We start from the raw sequence: 14,658 nt of genomic DNA, 5'->3' as shown, positions 1-14,658 counted from the left end.
TGACTCCAGAGCTGTCTCCTGTTGTAGCTGTCACTTTCTAGTCATGTAAGCACAGCCTGGGGCCGCCCTGTGTGATAACTCATGATGACGTCAAGGCTGCTTGACGACACTCTGGTTGTTGATACTGTTTCCATGCTGTCAGCTGCTCAGTTAGAAAGAGCGTTTCATTGTTTCACACGTATGGGAGCCTGACAAGCAGAGCCCCAGAATCGGCTTCTTCCAGCCCATTCCTTGGCCACCATTGCTGCTCCCTGCGGCCCTCAGCCCATCCACACCACCTACCTCCACGCCTCCTTGGAGAACAAGAGGTTTAGGAAGTCCAGTCTGTCTGTTAGGCAAGGCTTCGTCTTTAGGCAAATGAAATGTACTTATTGCCACAAAGCACAGAGGCAGTGGAAGGCCTTTCTAGAAAACCAGCTTTTCCAAACTGTACCAAGGCAGATCACATCCAGACTATAAAAAGCTCAGCCTCGTGTTGGGCTAAAGCCATTGTGATCGACTGCCCATGGGCTGCCTATTTTTAGAATAAGGAACAGTTTTCAGACTTATTGGTCCTATGGATGGAGAACAAGAGAGAATCTATCTTTCCTTTGCTTTAAAATGTGAATCTTTCCAAGTCAAATCATTTCAGATAAACTACCCAATAGCATCTTACTACAGGTGACACCGTCTGTTTTTGTTTTTTATGAAAGCCACATATAATGGAAGCCTTGACATCCTAGGTGTATCTTTTGCTCCTGAATCTGGTTTGGTCCTGACCCACTTCCACCCCTGCCGTCCTGTGGGCTGTGGGGAGGACGGTCCTAATTCCTGCCAGGATCACGCCCGTATAGACCAGCTTCCACACAAGGAGAGCTCCTTCTTGGTTTCTTCAGATTTTTTCATTTCACAGGCAGACATTTTTCAAAAGCACCTTGCTAGAGGTTTTTAATACGTCCTTTTATAAGCATCCTCTCTTCTTCCACTTCTAAATAATATCTATTTTATCAATTCACTTGTAAGAATGTACTAGAAGGAAGGGCTTGGTCCTATGCAATCTGCCTGTGAACTTCAGAGATGTCTTCTTAATCTTGGCCTTCACCAGACCCCTTTTTTGTTGTTTGTTTTTAAGTCAAGTTTATTGAGGTATAATTTACGTACAATTCCGTGAATATTGGCAAACGTGTCCAGCCATGTAACGACCACCAACGTCATGATATAAAACAGGTGCACGACCCCAGAGTTTCCTTGTGCCCTTTGTAGCCTGTCCTCTCCCTCCGCCCCCAGGCCTGGCACTCAATTCTCTGCTTTCTGTCTCTAGAGTGTCACCTAAATGGGATAATAGCACAGTATCGCATAAACAGGACGAACAGAACACAGCCTTTGTGTCTGGATCCTCCACTGAGTGCAGTGCCTTTGAGATTCATCCTCACCGTCGTGCACAGTGGATGGCTTCTTTTTTGTTGCTAAGTAGTATTCCATTTCATGAGTGGACCACGGTTTGTTTATCCACTGATGGAGACTCAGGTTGTGTCCATTTTTCAGCTGAAATAAGTTGAACCACTAGGAACCATTGCCTAAAGTTCTTCTAGTAAGTGTGCGTTTGGCTTTAGCCGCTCGGGTCTGTGTCCCCAGCAGTGACGAGACTTTGGCTTCTCTGCATCCTTTGCAGCACTTGGCGTTGCCGGTTTTCTCTGTGTGGGTGTGTCAGCCATTCCAGCAGCCATGGCTACACCTTCTTCTGGATTTAGTTTGCCTTTCCCTAACGACCAATGGTGTTTAACCCCTTTCACATGCCTGTTTTCCATCTGTACCTCTTCTGTGTTGAAGGGTCTGTTCAGATCTTTTACCCATTTTTTCAATCAGGTTGTTCTTTTCCTTATTATTGATTTCTGGGCACTCTTTCTATATTCTGTGTATGTGTCTTGTGACTATTTCCCTCTCAGCGTGTGGCCTGCTTTCTATTTTAAATGGTATCTTTTGAGGATCAAATGTTTTAATCTTATCAACTTTTTGTCTCTTATGGCTTGTGATTTTCATGTCTTATCAAAGCAACCTTTGCCTAATCCAGTCACAAAGATTCTTCCCTATGCTTTCTTCTAGAAGTATTACAGTCTTAGCCCTTACATTTAGGTCTGCATTCCATTTTGACTGATAAATGTTTGTGTATGGAGCCAGGTGAGGGTCAAGGATTGTTTCTTTACATATGGATGTTGTTTCCCTTATATCAACACTCACCCTACAATCTGTGTCAAATAATTTTGGAGAGCAGGATAGCAGGATTCCCAAGAGGCCATATAATTTTTATTGAGGAATAAGTGAAATCTTTTATTTGGAATAGCACCCAGGGCAGGACTGATGTTTTGTTATATATTAATAAGAAGCTAAGGGAGAAGGTGGCAGAGTTAACATCCGCTCTGTCTGTTTTGCCTGGAGTAGGCAGTTGGCCATATTTACTGATAGTTATTGTATATGTAATATACAGTTCAATACTAACCTTCACATTATCGTTAGCTTGGAAGAGGGCATGACTTCCCTCTGCCACGTGATCAGAAATTGCTCACAGATGCTAATGATCATCCCTAAGAAAGGTGACAAATTCTAAAATTTAGACGAACAAAGTATTTTCCTGAATCCTAAAGAAAAAGGCCCTTTCAGCCCTTTGGGCCATTTGATATGTTCTCAGATGTGTGTGAGCAGCTCACGGAATGAGCTGGGACTTGGTCTGGAATCCCCTGAAGGTCACAGAGAGCCACAGCATTGGAAGGAAGGGCCGGGAAGGCCGAGGAGGGGAGGGGCCGCCAGGGGATGGAGAGGATGTGGGTGTCTGGAGGAGCGCCCAGAGCCCATAAAAGGCGAGACAGGAAGAGTACACTTAGGAAGGAGAAGGGATTTCCTACTATTCACATGTTGGCCAGGAAGGCCTGAAAAGCTTATTCTTATTCTACCAGGAAAATACTGTACCGTAGATTAAAAGTCCTGATGTGCAGTGAAGCAGGATTGATGCTTGGAAACATTTCTCTTTATCGTTCCCCTTTTTACTCCCTTTCCCAGTGGGGGTGTTAAGGCTAGTAAGCTGGATGGCAGCGGGCACCTCCTTGGGGTTGTCTGCACGTGAGGTGTGATTTCTCGGGGCCTTGATTGGTCATATCCATCTCCTACCTTTATTTTAGAGGCTGAAGCCGCAGAGGTCTTCAGCATGTGCACAGATCTATTTTGCCCCTTTTCTCAGAAGTGAAAATTCCAAGTTCATGAAAGCTTAGTAAGTGTCTCGGGACTTGAAGTGCATTCCCTCCACAGTAACGGTATTTAAGCAATGTGCGCTCAAGCCTGGACTCATACTCTCAGCCCGTCCAGACTCCAGCTTCCAAAACTAACCCTGGACATCCCACGCATCCTCCAGGAGTGATGTCCAAAAGGGAGAGGCCGTGTGCACCCCTCCATCCTAATAGTGACCAAAGTTGGTTCCTTCTTGCAATTGCACTGAAGCATGAGACCAAAAAAACTTTGTTAGAAATAGTCCTCAACAAACATAACTATTAGATTTTCCTCTGCCCAGCTCAGGAAGCCCGACCTCTCTTCTGAGATGCAACCTCATGCTTAAGAGAGTTTTCTTATGAAGACATACCTGCCTCCTTCCATGAAAACTTCAGGAGGTGAAGGAGGGTGGGGTCGTGCAGGGATTCTCAGACTTCACTGTGCAAAGAACCCGCCTGGGATCACGGTCGGTGCCGCCCCAGGAGGGCTGGGTGGGCCTGAGAATCTGCATCTCCCGCAAGTTTCCAGGTGGCGCTGATGCAACTCAAGGACCTCGACTCGAGCAGCAAGGGTGGCGTGGAAGATGGACTCCACCCCTGCCCAGACCTAAATGCATCAGTCATCCCTAACCCTAACCCTCCAGACTCTGGTTGTCTCCCCTCTCAAACGGGGGCGATACCTACTTCATGCACTTGTCCTGGGGGTAAAAATGAGAGAAACCATTTTTTGAACCCTTTCGTAGCGCTTCATCCCAGAAGATACAGGAGTACAGGATCCTCTCGTTATCCCGTTTCCTAGGAAGCGATACATCTATAGGAATCAAGTTCTCTGTGGGCGGAAGCAGAGCACATGGGCTTACAGCTCCTTCCAAATGTCTGCTGGCTTTTGAGAAGTATTTTGTGGAAATACTTTTGTCAAGTATATTGCAGGAATTTTAGGAGCTTTAGAAATTTATGCAAAGACAGTTAAGCTACAGTCCTACTCTTTCTGGGGTAATTTTTATTTTATTTTTTTTTTTTACAACTTTATTGGAGTATAATTGCTTCACAATGGTGTGTTAGTTTCTGCTTTATAACAAAGTGAATCAGTTATACATATACATCTGTTCCCATATCCCTTCCCTCTTGCGATAATTTTTATTTTTAACATCACTTATTACAAAAAGAAAGGAAGAGATGGAAATAACTTTTCCGATCGGGACTTTTCGTCTGAGGCTGGAAGTTGATAAGGATGATGATTAGTACAGAGGAAAGTCCTTTTTGTTACTAATCATTCCAGCTGCCCTTTGCAAACACCCTAGATGCCCTGGGGGGCAGGATATCCTAGGGGAAATCTCATCCCTGAGGACCACAGCATGCATACCAAGGTCCTCAGACCTTGACATAAAGGTCCTTTTAGTCCCAGCAACGCAGGATTTGCACGGAGAGCAAGACTGAGGGACCAGTCCTGGAAGACGAGGGAATGATTCAGATTCCCTCCAGGCTCTTCCTGGCTTTTCCCCAGAGCCGAAGCTAGAGGGGATTTTGTGAAATGTTTCATCTGTCAGAAGCTCGAGATGAGCTCTTCAGAATGACACCACTTTCACACCCTCTAGGCTCTATATATTTTTAATGGAAAATAACAAGTGTTGGTGGGAACGTAGGGAAATGTAGGACCCTTACACGTTGCAGGTGGGAAGGTACAAGGGGGCAGCCGCTGTAGAAAACAGCCTGGCACCCTCTCCCTCAGACAGTTAAACAAAGTTACCGTGTGATCCAGCCATTCCACTCCTAAGTATAGACCCAAAAGAGCTGAAAGCAGGGACTGAAACAGATAGTGGTGCGTGCATGTTCACAGCAGCACTGTCCGCAACAAACGAACTGGTTTATCCACACAGTGGAATCTTATTCAGCCATAAACGTTTGGATAAAGTACAGACACATGCTACGACATGGATGAACCTCAAAAACATTATGTTAAGAAGCCAGACACAAAAGGTCTTATATCATACATATGATTCCATTCATATGAAATATCCGGAATGGGTAAATCCCAGAGAAACCGAAAGCAGATGGTGGTTACCAGAGGCTGGAGGTTAGGCGGATGAGAATAATGGTAGTGGGTATGGGATTTCCTTTGGGGTGACGAAAGTATTTTGGAGCTAGATAGAGGTGACAGATAGAGGACATTGTGAATATACCTGAAGGCACTTTAAAATGGGTAGTTTTGTGGTATGGGAATTTCACCTCCATAAAAAGAAAAAAGTGAGAGCGTGTTCCAGAAAAGGAAAGGCTAGAGTTTTATTCCCAAAGTCAGACTTCCCATCCAAGAAACAAAAGTTACAAAGAAGTTTACTGACAATGGGAGGAAAATGAGACCATGATGTCATTAGTCACTCTCCCCATCAAAGGGACTCAGGAAAGGTTAATGAACTTGAGACAAGGTGAGGCTTTTCCTCATTAAGACGCACATATCCCATTTGGGTTAATGGGAGACGGTCCCTCTTAGTTGGCGCTACACAGCCATCCCCTGGAAGCGATGTAGATTATTGGTGATAAAAATGACAGTGAGGAACATTTTATCCCCCAAAGGTTGCTCCCTGTAAAAACACTAACAAACTAGGGGCCTCCGATAGCTAGGGGAATTCTGAGGCTTAGCGGCATGGTCTGCAGTCACAAACAAAACAGAAATGAGCACAGCTGAGGAAGAGCCATAAAAGTCTGAATCAAAGCATGTTTGTCCCCAAACTTCCAACAAATGTAGCATACCAAGACCTTAGAGAAGGATGAGCCTGGGATGTCATGTGTCCAAGGTCAGGGCTCCCCGTCTTGTACCACAACCCTCCTAACCACTTTTTTCACGTTCTCCAAAGATTCAAATACGCTGCCTTTGCCGGGACACCCGAGGCGTGTGGTCAGGCTACCTCAGGGGAGCATCCGCTGGTGTCTGCACCGACTGGCCTCTCTGGAACGGGTGCGGGGAGAGCAGCGGACCTGCCATCCCTAAAACGCTGAGCTGGCCCTGAGGGAGCCCCAAACTCCCCTTTGTCTGAGGAGGCAGGGGCCCAAGCTCTGGGGCAGGTCTCAGCCATCAAGCGGGGTCTTAATCTCCATCTGTATCCTCCGCCCCGAAGACACTTCTTTACCGCTCCCTCCGTGCCTGGGGTCCAGCCTCTGAAGGGAGGGGCAGCGTGGGGATGATAATGACCCTCAGAGGCAGGGTCTCCCCACGCCCTTCCCTCCGACTCTGTCTGTGACGTGAAGGCCGCACCTCACGCTGCATCTGAGATTAACTCACTTCCTCTCAGTGGTGTGTGATGTTAAGGACAGATTATAAACATTCTGCAAAGACAGACAAACGTCTTAGCTGCACAGTTTATATAAGAAAGGTTTTTGGGCTTCCCTGGTGGCACAGTGGTTGAGAGTCCACATGCCGATGCAGGGGACACGGGTTCGTGCCCCGGTCCGGGAAGATCCCACATGCCGCGGAGCGGCTGGGCCCGTGAGCCATGGCCGCTGAGCCTGCACATCCGGAGCCTGTGCTCCGCAACGGGAGAGGCCACAGCAGTGAGAGACCCCCCCAAAAAAAGAAAGGTTCTTTACAGGCAATGAAATGGAAGACTAGAAATACTGACTCAGAAGCCCCTTAATCTAAAGGCAAGACCAGCATTTGAAGTGTGAGTGCAAATGGTCCCTGGCAGAGAAGGGCTGTGTGTGATGAATGAACAGCAGGCTCACTCATTTAAGGAGGAATCAAGCCAGAGTTAGTTGGTTGGGGATTTTTTTTAATTTGGGCTAACCTGGGAGGTTCATTAAAATATAACAGTATTGCATAAGCACAGGAGATTTTTATGGTCGTGAAACTATTCTTTATGATGCTGTTATGTTGGATACACACCATTATACTGTCATCACAATCCATAAAATGTACAATACAAAAATTGTTCCCTATTACCAATCTTGGACTTTAGTTAATAACATATTGGTTCATCAGTTGTGATAAACTGACCACACGGATGCAAGTTGTCGATAATAGAGGAAACTGTGAGGGAATGGGGGGCAGTTGGCGGAGCAGGGGGGTATTTGGGAACGCTGCAGCTTCTGCTTAATTTCTCTGTAAACCTAAAACTGCTCTAAAAAATAAAGTCAATTAATTTAACCAAAGCTATTAATATATAACTAATGCATCAATTAGTTCCAATAATAAGAGAGCTAGACCCCCCTTTTTAATCTTTTTATTTTGATTGTGGCAAAACCTGCGTAACATAAAATTTACCATCGTAATCATTTTTGTACAGTTTGGTGGCGTTAAGCGTGCTCACATTTTGTGCGAGCATTCTCACCGTCATCTCCAGACCTTTCTCATCGTTCAGAACTGAAACTCCGTCCCGATAGAACTCTAACTGCCCTTTCCCCTCCCCCAGCCCCCAGTCGCCTGTGCTGTACTTTCTTCTCTATGAATGTGACTCCTCTGGGGACCTCATGTTGGTGGAATCAGACAGGATTTGTCCCTTTGTGGCTCATTTCACTCAGTGTAATGTCCTCAGGGTTCATCCGTGTTGTAGCCTGTGTCAGAATTTACCTCCTTTTTTTTTTTTTTTTTTTTTTTTGCGGTACGCGGGCCTCTCACTGCTGTGGCCTCTCCCGTTGCGGAGCACAGGCTCCGGACGTGCAGGCTCAGCGGCCATGGCTCACCGGCCCAGCCACTCCGCGGCATGTGGGGTATTCCCGGACTGGGGCACGAACCTGCGTCCCCCGCATCGGCAGGCGGACTCCCAACCACTGCGCCACCAGGGAAACCCTCCCTCCTTTTTAAAGTGAATAATGGTCCATTGTGTGGATAGACCACATTGTGTTTATCCATCATCCATCAGTGGATACTTTGCTTCCACCTTTTGGCAATTGTGAAAAATGCTGCAGGGAACATGAGTGCAGAAATATCTATTCAAGTCTTTGCTGTCGATTCTTTTGAGTATTATCCCAGAAGCGGAATTGCTGGGTCACAAGGTAATTCTCTGTTTAATTTTTTGAGGAACCACCAAGCTCTTTCCCACAATGACCACACCACTTACATTCCCACCAACAGAGCACAAGGGTTCCAATTTCTCCACATCCTGGCCAACGTGTAATTTTGTGTTTTCTTTTTTTAAAATAATAGCCATCCTAATGGATATGGACGTACATTTTATATATTTCAGAAACCTTTTCTTTTTTTCTCTGTGCCTGCATGCACGCACACTCTGTGTGTGTGTGTATGTGTGTGTGTGTGTGTGTGAACAGAAGGAGAGATTCTCTAATCACTTAAACATTCAGGGACCGCTTTGATAGCTGGATGCCAGTTCCATTTCCATACCTATCGTATGCATTATACTGAGATAGAGAGAAAATCTTAGAAATTTGTTTGGCACTTTCTTTTATTCTGAAAGGAATTTTTTTTAAAGCCAAGTAAGTTTATTCTTTCATCCCAACCCAATATTAGCATTTCACAATAATATCACTGTAGTAATTTAGGATCATTTTTTTCTCACATTTAATGTTTTTCCCTTTGAACTCTATGGTTTCTTTCTTAGCCAGGAATCGCCTTGTGGTTCTCGTGGCAGAAGGTGGTGGTTTACATGTCATGTTCTCTGAAGATTATGGCTCTTTAAGTATGAAGAGTGTGGCTGCAAAAGCAACATGGTTGAAAATGCTCAGGCGTAGTTATGAATTGTGGTAACTGAACGTGTGTTGTTTCTACAGGGCCAGCCAGGGCCAGTGGGCCCACAGGGATACGCCGGGCCCCCCGGGTTACAAGGGTTCCCAGGACTGCAAGGCCGCAAAGGTGACAAGGGTGACAGGGGGGCTTCCGGGATCACGGGACCGAAGGGAGACGCGGTACGTACAGCAACTGTCGGTATTCCTCTCGCTGTGTGAAGGGTGGAGGCGCCGCGGCCATCATTACGTCTGTTTGCCTCCTTTACAGGGAGCCAGAGGCGTTTCCGGATTTCCTGGTGCGGACGGAATTCCCGTAAGTTTTTCATAAGATTAGAATTTTAAAACACTGTACACATGCAAAACAGTACGTTTATGACTTACAGACACATGTCTCACTAGTCCCCCTTTCTTGTTTATAACAAAAAACTTATGGGGCTACATGTGCATATTTTTTTCTCGGGGAATCCAGTCAAATTATTGGACAGATTGTTTGCTTTGTAAACGTCCTTCTGGACTTGGCTTCAGAATTGAGGCTACTTTGCTAAAACTGGACACTGTTTTGTAGTAAAAAGCTGCAGTGTTGCACAGACGTGCTCTAAAGAGCCCGTCTGAACATTTTGTTTGAACTCCAGAAGCACCTGAATATAAAGTATTCCAGCCAAGAGGCTGTCCTGAAGCCTGTGTAGCTTCTCAAATTCTTGTAGTTGCCGCACATAAATGAGAAGACGAAAGGCATGCTTTGTCCATGAGAAAATCTCAAAATGCAATCAAATGTGTTTTTCTAACCTAGTTTACTTTACTTCTTGTGGCATAAGAAAATAAACAAAGCAGCCTGACTCACAGCCTTCTTCACGGGACCCAGGAGCAGATTTCCCAGGGCCGGCTTCCTGCGGATCCCAGCCTCCGGGATAAATGTGTTTATCGCACTTTTAGACCAGCCCCATCCCTCTACCGCTGAAGTTTAAGGACATCTGCCACTGGAACTTCACACGCAGATGTCTGCGCCCTTACCCTACACACATGTTGTCTATCACCATGATCGTACATGCATGCACGCGCACACGCACACACACACACACACACACACACAGAGGGAGAGAATCCTCAACCCCCCAGGCTACACAAGTGGGGCTGCTCCATCGCAGGAGAAAAGGGAGAGGGTATGAGTGGACAGCAGTCACAGGGAATTCATGCTTTTCCTTCAGATCTTTAGCTCCACCCTCAAGGAGACTTTTGCAGCAGAAGGCAGAGCTAAAGAAAGGAAGCCACGCTTGCCAAGACGTGAGACCTACATGGCTGGTGATCCTCTGTGTCACTTCAGTGAGGGCTCAAACAGACACATCAGTGACAACACACAGCTGTGAGCAAATAAGGAAATAACTCTCACATGAGTCAGAATCTTGAGAAATTGGCAGAGTTGAAGAATCCACAGATTTCAAGGGTTAAACAAATAACAAAAGTATTTTCCTACCAACTGCCTCAAACGAAATCGCCCATTTTTAACCTACTTTTTTGGACTCTTTGGATTATTCCTCAGTGTGGTCTTCTGGAAGTAGAAGTCTGAGCTTTAGATGGAGTGACGAAAATATCATAACTGATCTGTATCACGTTTTGGCTCGTTTTTCCACTTCATACTCATTTAATATCAGAAGCAAATATTTCGCAAATTAGGGAGGAAATAGTCATCACATGGAGGGGTGATCGTGGTGTACAGATAACGGGTCATTTTCTACAGAATGTCAGGGCTGCTAAAAACAGTCTCCTTAACTGCCAAAGTCTGATAGATGCTTCACAGTAAGTTAATGTAAATGCCACTTTCGGTATATAAGCACCTAATGAACGCAGAGTTTGAAGGACCTGACAGTTTTAGCTGTTTAGAAGTCGAATATAGAAAGTGATGTGCAGTAAATCTAAGAATTGTATCCTACAGAAATGGACGATTAGATGTTGAACACAAGAGGGACATTTAGCTCAACAGAATTGAAATTTTTCTTTGAAGGACAATTGCAAACGAAGACCAGGTTGGCGTGCAATTTCAAATGACTTAGATCGATTCTAAGCGAGTCAGAAAGACCAACAGCAGACGGGTAGTTCAGGAGGAGAGTAAGGAACTCAGTGGTACATTTTAACGAAAGCATCACGGAATCCTAACCGGCATGAGGAGAACACCTGCAGAGCTTGATTTCTGAATTTGAAGGTCAACTTCTAGAGGCCCCTAAAAAAGAGGCCTTTACGTCGAAGACCAAAATGCTGCTGGCTCTCCAATACCAGAGAGATTGTGTCTCATGATTTACAGGGACAATCAGGGTTTCTCTGACCCACCAGAGGGTTGACTGAAAAGCCTACTGGATCTCTTATCTGATGGCACCAGTGAAAGCAGTGGCTCTGAACATCGGAAGCAAAGAAATGTGCAAACAAAAGAAAAATTCTATTTCTCTTATTGTATTTCTTAATATCATTCAGGGTACAGGCACTCTGTGTAGGGCTTGTTCATTTCCTTTGAAACGTTCCAAATTTCTCAAGGTAAACCTAAAAGACAGCCCACTGGCCTCAAAAATCACTCTGGAATATATATTTGGTCTATTATCAAGAAAAGCAAAATTTTAAAGAAATTGTACAATAAGAAATCATATATCTAAACATCTATTGTGTAAAGAAACAGCAAAACAGGCTCTGGTCTCGTAGTCCATAAACTGTAGATTATTAACCTGACCCCTCCATGTCTCCAGAACCAGATTCATGCGGTTGAGACGCCCAGAGACCTAGCCTGATCCCGAGTTACACGAAAGACATATGTGATCGCATTGCCTTCCTTCCCCCACCTGGCATCCCAGAACACCTGACTTGCTTTCTATTCATGTTTAAAATCTAAAAAGTCGTGTTCCTGAAGACAACAATAAGTCAACTGACTTATTGAAGAAAGTCAGTAAGGAAATCAGCTCTTCTACCTGCCGCTAAGTCACTGATGAGATCCCTCTGCAGGTGTGACTCTTACCCGTTGAGGATATGGGTCTGTACAGCTCCATCTTGAATTCGGTTGGGCACAGCTGACCCTTGCTATCCCCGAGCAGCATCTGCTTCTAGAGTGTTTTCTAGAATTTTACAACCTACCCTTTTCTGTTCCTGCTAAAACAGCCCTCCCTGTCGCCCAAGGAAGCAAAGCAGCAGAAACCCCAAGACGGTTGACATCTTACCAAACCCCGTGGGAAACAGAACTGTGTTGTGCAGGCCCCTCTGCCGCTTAGAAGGACACCTGTGTGCCCTTGATGACTTAGTTCATTCATTCATTGGTTCATTTTGAGTTGTCTTGGCGCTTGGATTCATGCCAGGGACATCTCTTCTGAGAAGATTTTAAGCTGTTTCATCACAGTTACATGAAAACTAGACCCCTGCGGGCTGAAGACTCACTCGCTTGTCTGTTTCCAGGGACATCCTGGCCAAGGCGGGCCCAGAGGACCGCCTGGCTACGACGGTTGCAACGGGACAGTGGGTGACGCAGGCTACTCGGGACCCAGCGGCCCTGGCGGCTTCCTCGGCCCCCCTGTGAGTATGGGAACCGCTCGAGCTATTGCACGGGTCGGCTCTGGAATCTGCGTGGTAGAAATGTGTGAAAGGTCTTGCTTTCAGGAGGCCCTGCAGAGGATGCCTTTGAGAAGTTGTCTTAGCAAAGCTCTCTGAAGAGGGTGAGCTGCCTTCTGCTCCCAGGACAGTGATGGGGTCGGGAGCACATGCCAGGCCTGGCTTTACACCCCAGGAAGCCATGGCTCCCCACCCGTGGTTAGCGGTCAGGGTAAAGCACACCTTCCCTGCTGAGGTTGGCTTGAGGATACCTAGGCATGCTATTCCCGCATTCAGATAACTCCATGTTCCGATTCATTCTTTTTTTTTTTTTTTTTTTTTTGCGGTACGCGGGCCTCTCACTGTTGTGGCCTCTCCCATTGCGGAGCACAGGCTCTGGACGCACAGGCTCAGCGGCCATGGCTCACGGGCCCAGCCACTCCGCGGCATGTGGGATCTTCCCGGACCGGGGCACGATCCCGTGTCCCCTGCATCGGCAGACGGACCCTCAACCACTGTGCCACCAGGGAAGCCCCCAATTCATTCTTTAAGCGTTAGGTAGAAAGTAATGGGTTTGGCTTATGTGGTTCACTCCTGCAGCCTCCTAAGTGTTTCTTCATCTCCTCCCATGCTTCGATTCAAATAACAGTGACTAATAGTGGAATCGTGGAACTAAAATTTTAAAAAGCTTAAACCTTGACCAAATTCCCTATTAGTCATCATCTTTATTAGATCCTAACATCCTTTGTGACGTGAAAGAACAATGATGTTCTCCGGGATATACAAGACAGACTTCATTTTTCGTAATGGAAGAACTTCCATATAATGACCTATTTTGTGGCTTCATTTAATTTCTAGGGTCTTTGCAAAGAATCTTGAAACATTTTTCGGCATTCTATTCCTACCTGCTTACCACCAGTATATTGAAAATTCAGGGTTAAACTAACATTTTTTGGCAAAACTTTTTATTTAAAAACAACATTTTTAGGTGAGGGCAGGGCAGTCATGATACCCTTTGTTGCATTTTGCCGAGGCTGCTGGATTTCTGGTCACACTCACACCGCCACTTTCCACCTCTTCCTCCACTGGCTGTTGCTTTTTCATGTGATTCAACTTTTCCGTACGCTACATTGTATTCTATTCTATTCTAATATCATAGCTTTCATTACCAATAAACATAGCCATCACTTTGAAATATTGATTTTATATGTAGGTATTAAAACACGTGTATATGTGTATGTACGTACTCACACATCGTGTATATTTGACACAATGCCATTTTTAAAGGATGACCCAGTATCTCTCTCACAAATGGTGCTTCAGCATGAATGTGTTGATATTTTAGTACATAAATGTCAAAGAAGACACAGAATAGTATTTTTACAAAGAAAAGGAACAGGGTGGTAGAGGAAAATTTGTTTACTGAAACTTCACTTAGGTTTCTGAAGATAATTTAAATCCTATAGGTATTTCCATTTTAACTGTAAGAAAGGTGCTATTGGGTAAAAATGAAAGTAAAACTCTCACCCTTGTGGTTAAGGTAGAGATTGGTGTTCAGAATAACCGGAATTGGCCATGAGAAGAGCTAGACGTTGCCTATAGAAGGCAACATGTAATCATACAAATAACAGTCGTTGCACTGAATGCTAATGCACTGTTTTCTTCGTTTTTCTTCCTATGGTATATGTGCTAATTTAGGGGCCCCAAGGACCCAAAGGGCAGAAAGGCGAGCCCTACGCTCTGTCTAGTGAGGACCGCGACAAATACAGGGTAAGTCGGTAGAGGTGGGGCGTGACCAAGCGCCCCAGTGTAAATTCGCGATTAACAAAGTTAATTTCCAAGTGAACTCTGGAGTGGCGGGATGCAGAGAGGGATGGAATAGCCCAGAATCACGACTGATTTGAAATTCTCTTATTGCCCTCCAGGCTGTTTTCAATCTTACACTAACTGTGGACACACTCCTCCCACATTCACGACACCCCAGATATCTGGGTGATTAACATCACCAAGTCCTGAGATGGCAGATACACTTTATATGCTTATTTCCAACATTGCAATAAAATGTCACTAAACCTACAGATGCCTAAAAGCTAAAATTCTTAAAACTATTTCTTCTCACTTAGGGGGAAGCTGGAGTGCCCGGACTGGTCGGTTTCCAGGTAAGCGTTCTTTTTATTAGAGAACAGACGAA

General features: G+C 45.3%; 1 protein-coding gene across 1 annotated transcript in view; it reads left to right on the top strand.

Annotated features, from left to right (window-relative positions):
- COL4A2 (collagen type IV alpha 2 chain) overlaps nt 1-14,658 on the top strand; it is a gene marked incomplete at its 5' end in the record, with an annotated part of 177,361 nt that overhangs the window by 105,198 nt on the left and 57,505 nt on the right. Inside the window, 5 exons of the mRNA XM_079722117.1 lie at nt 8,955-9,089; nt 9,178-9,222; nt 12,336-12,452; nt 14,166-14,237; nt 14,591-14,626. Coding sequence (XP_079578243.1) covers nt 8,955-9,089; nt 9,178-9,222; nt 12,336-12,452; nt 14,166-14,237; nt 14,591-14,626 — 405 coding nt within the window. The remainder of the gene's footprint in view (nt 1-8,954; nt 9,090-9,177; nt 9,223-12,335; nt 12,453-14,165; nt 14,238-14,590; nt 14,627-14,658) is intronic.

The sequence above is a fragment of the Hyperoodon ampullatus genome (assembly GCF_949752795.1).
Source record: "Hyperoodon ampullatus genome assembly, chromosome: 16".
NCBI classification, from domain to species: domain Eukaryota; kingdom Metazoa; phylum Chordata; class Mammalia; order Artiodactyla; family Ziphiidae; genus Hyperoodon; species Hyperoodon ampullatus.
Note: the sequence above shows the minus strand (reverse complement) of the source record. Positions and strands in the feature narration are given on the sequence as shown.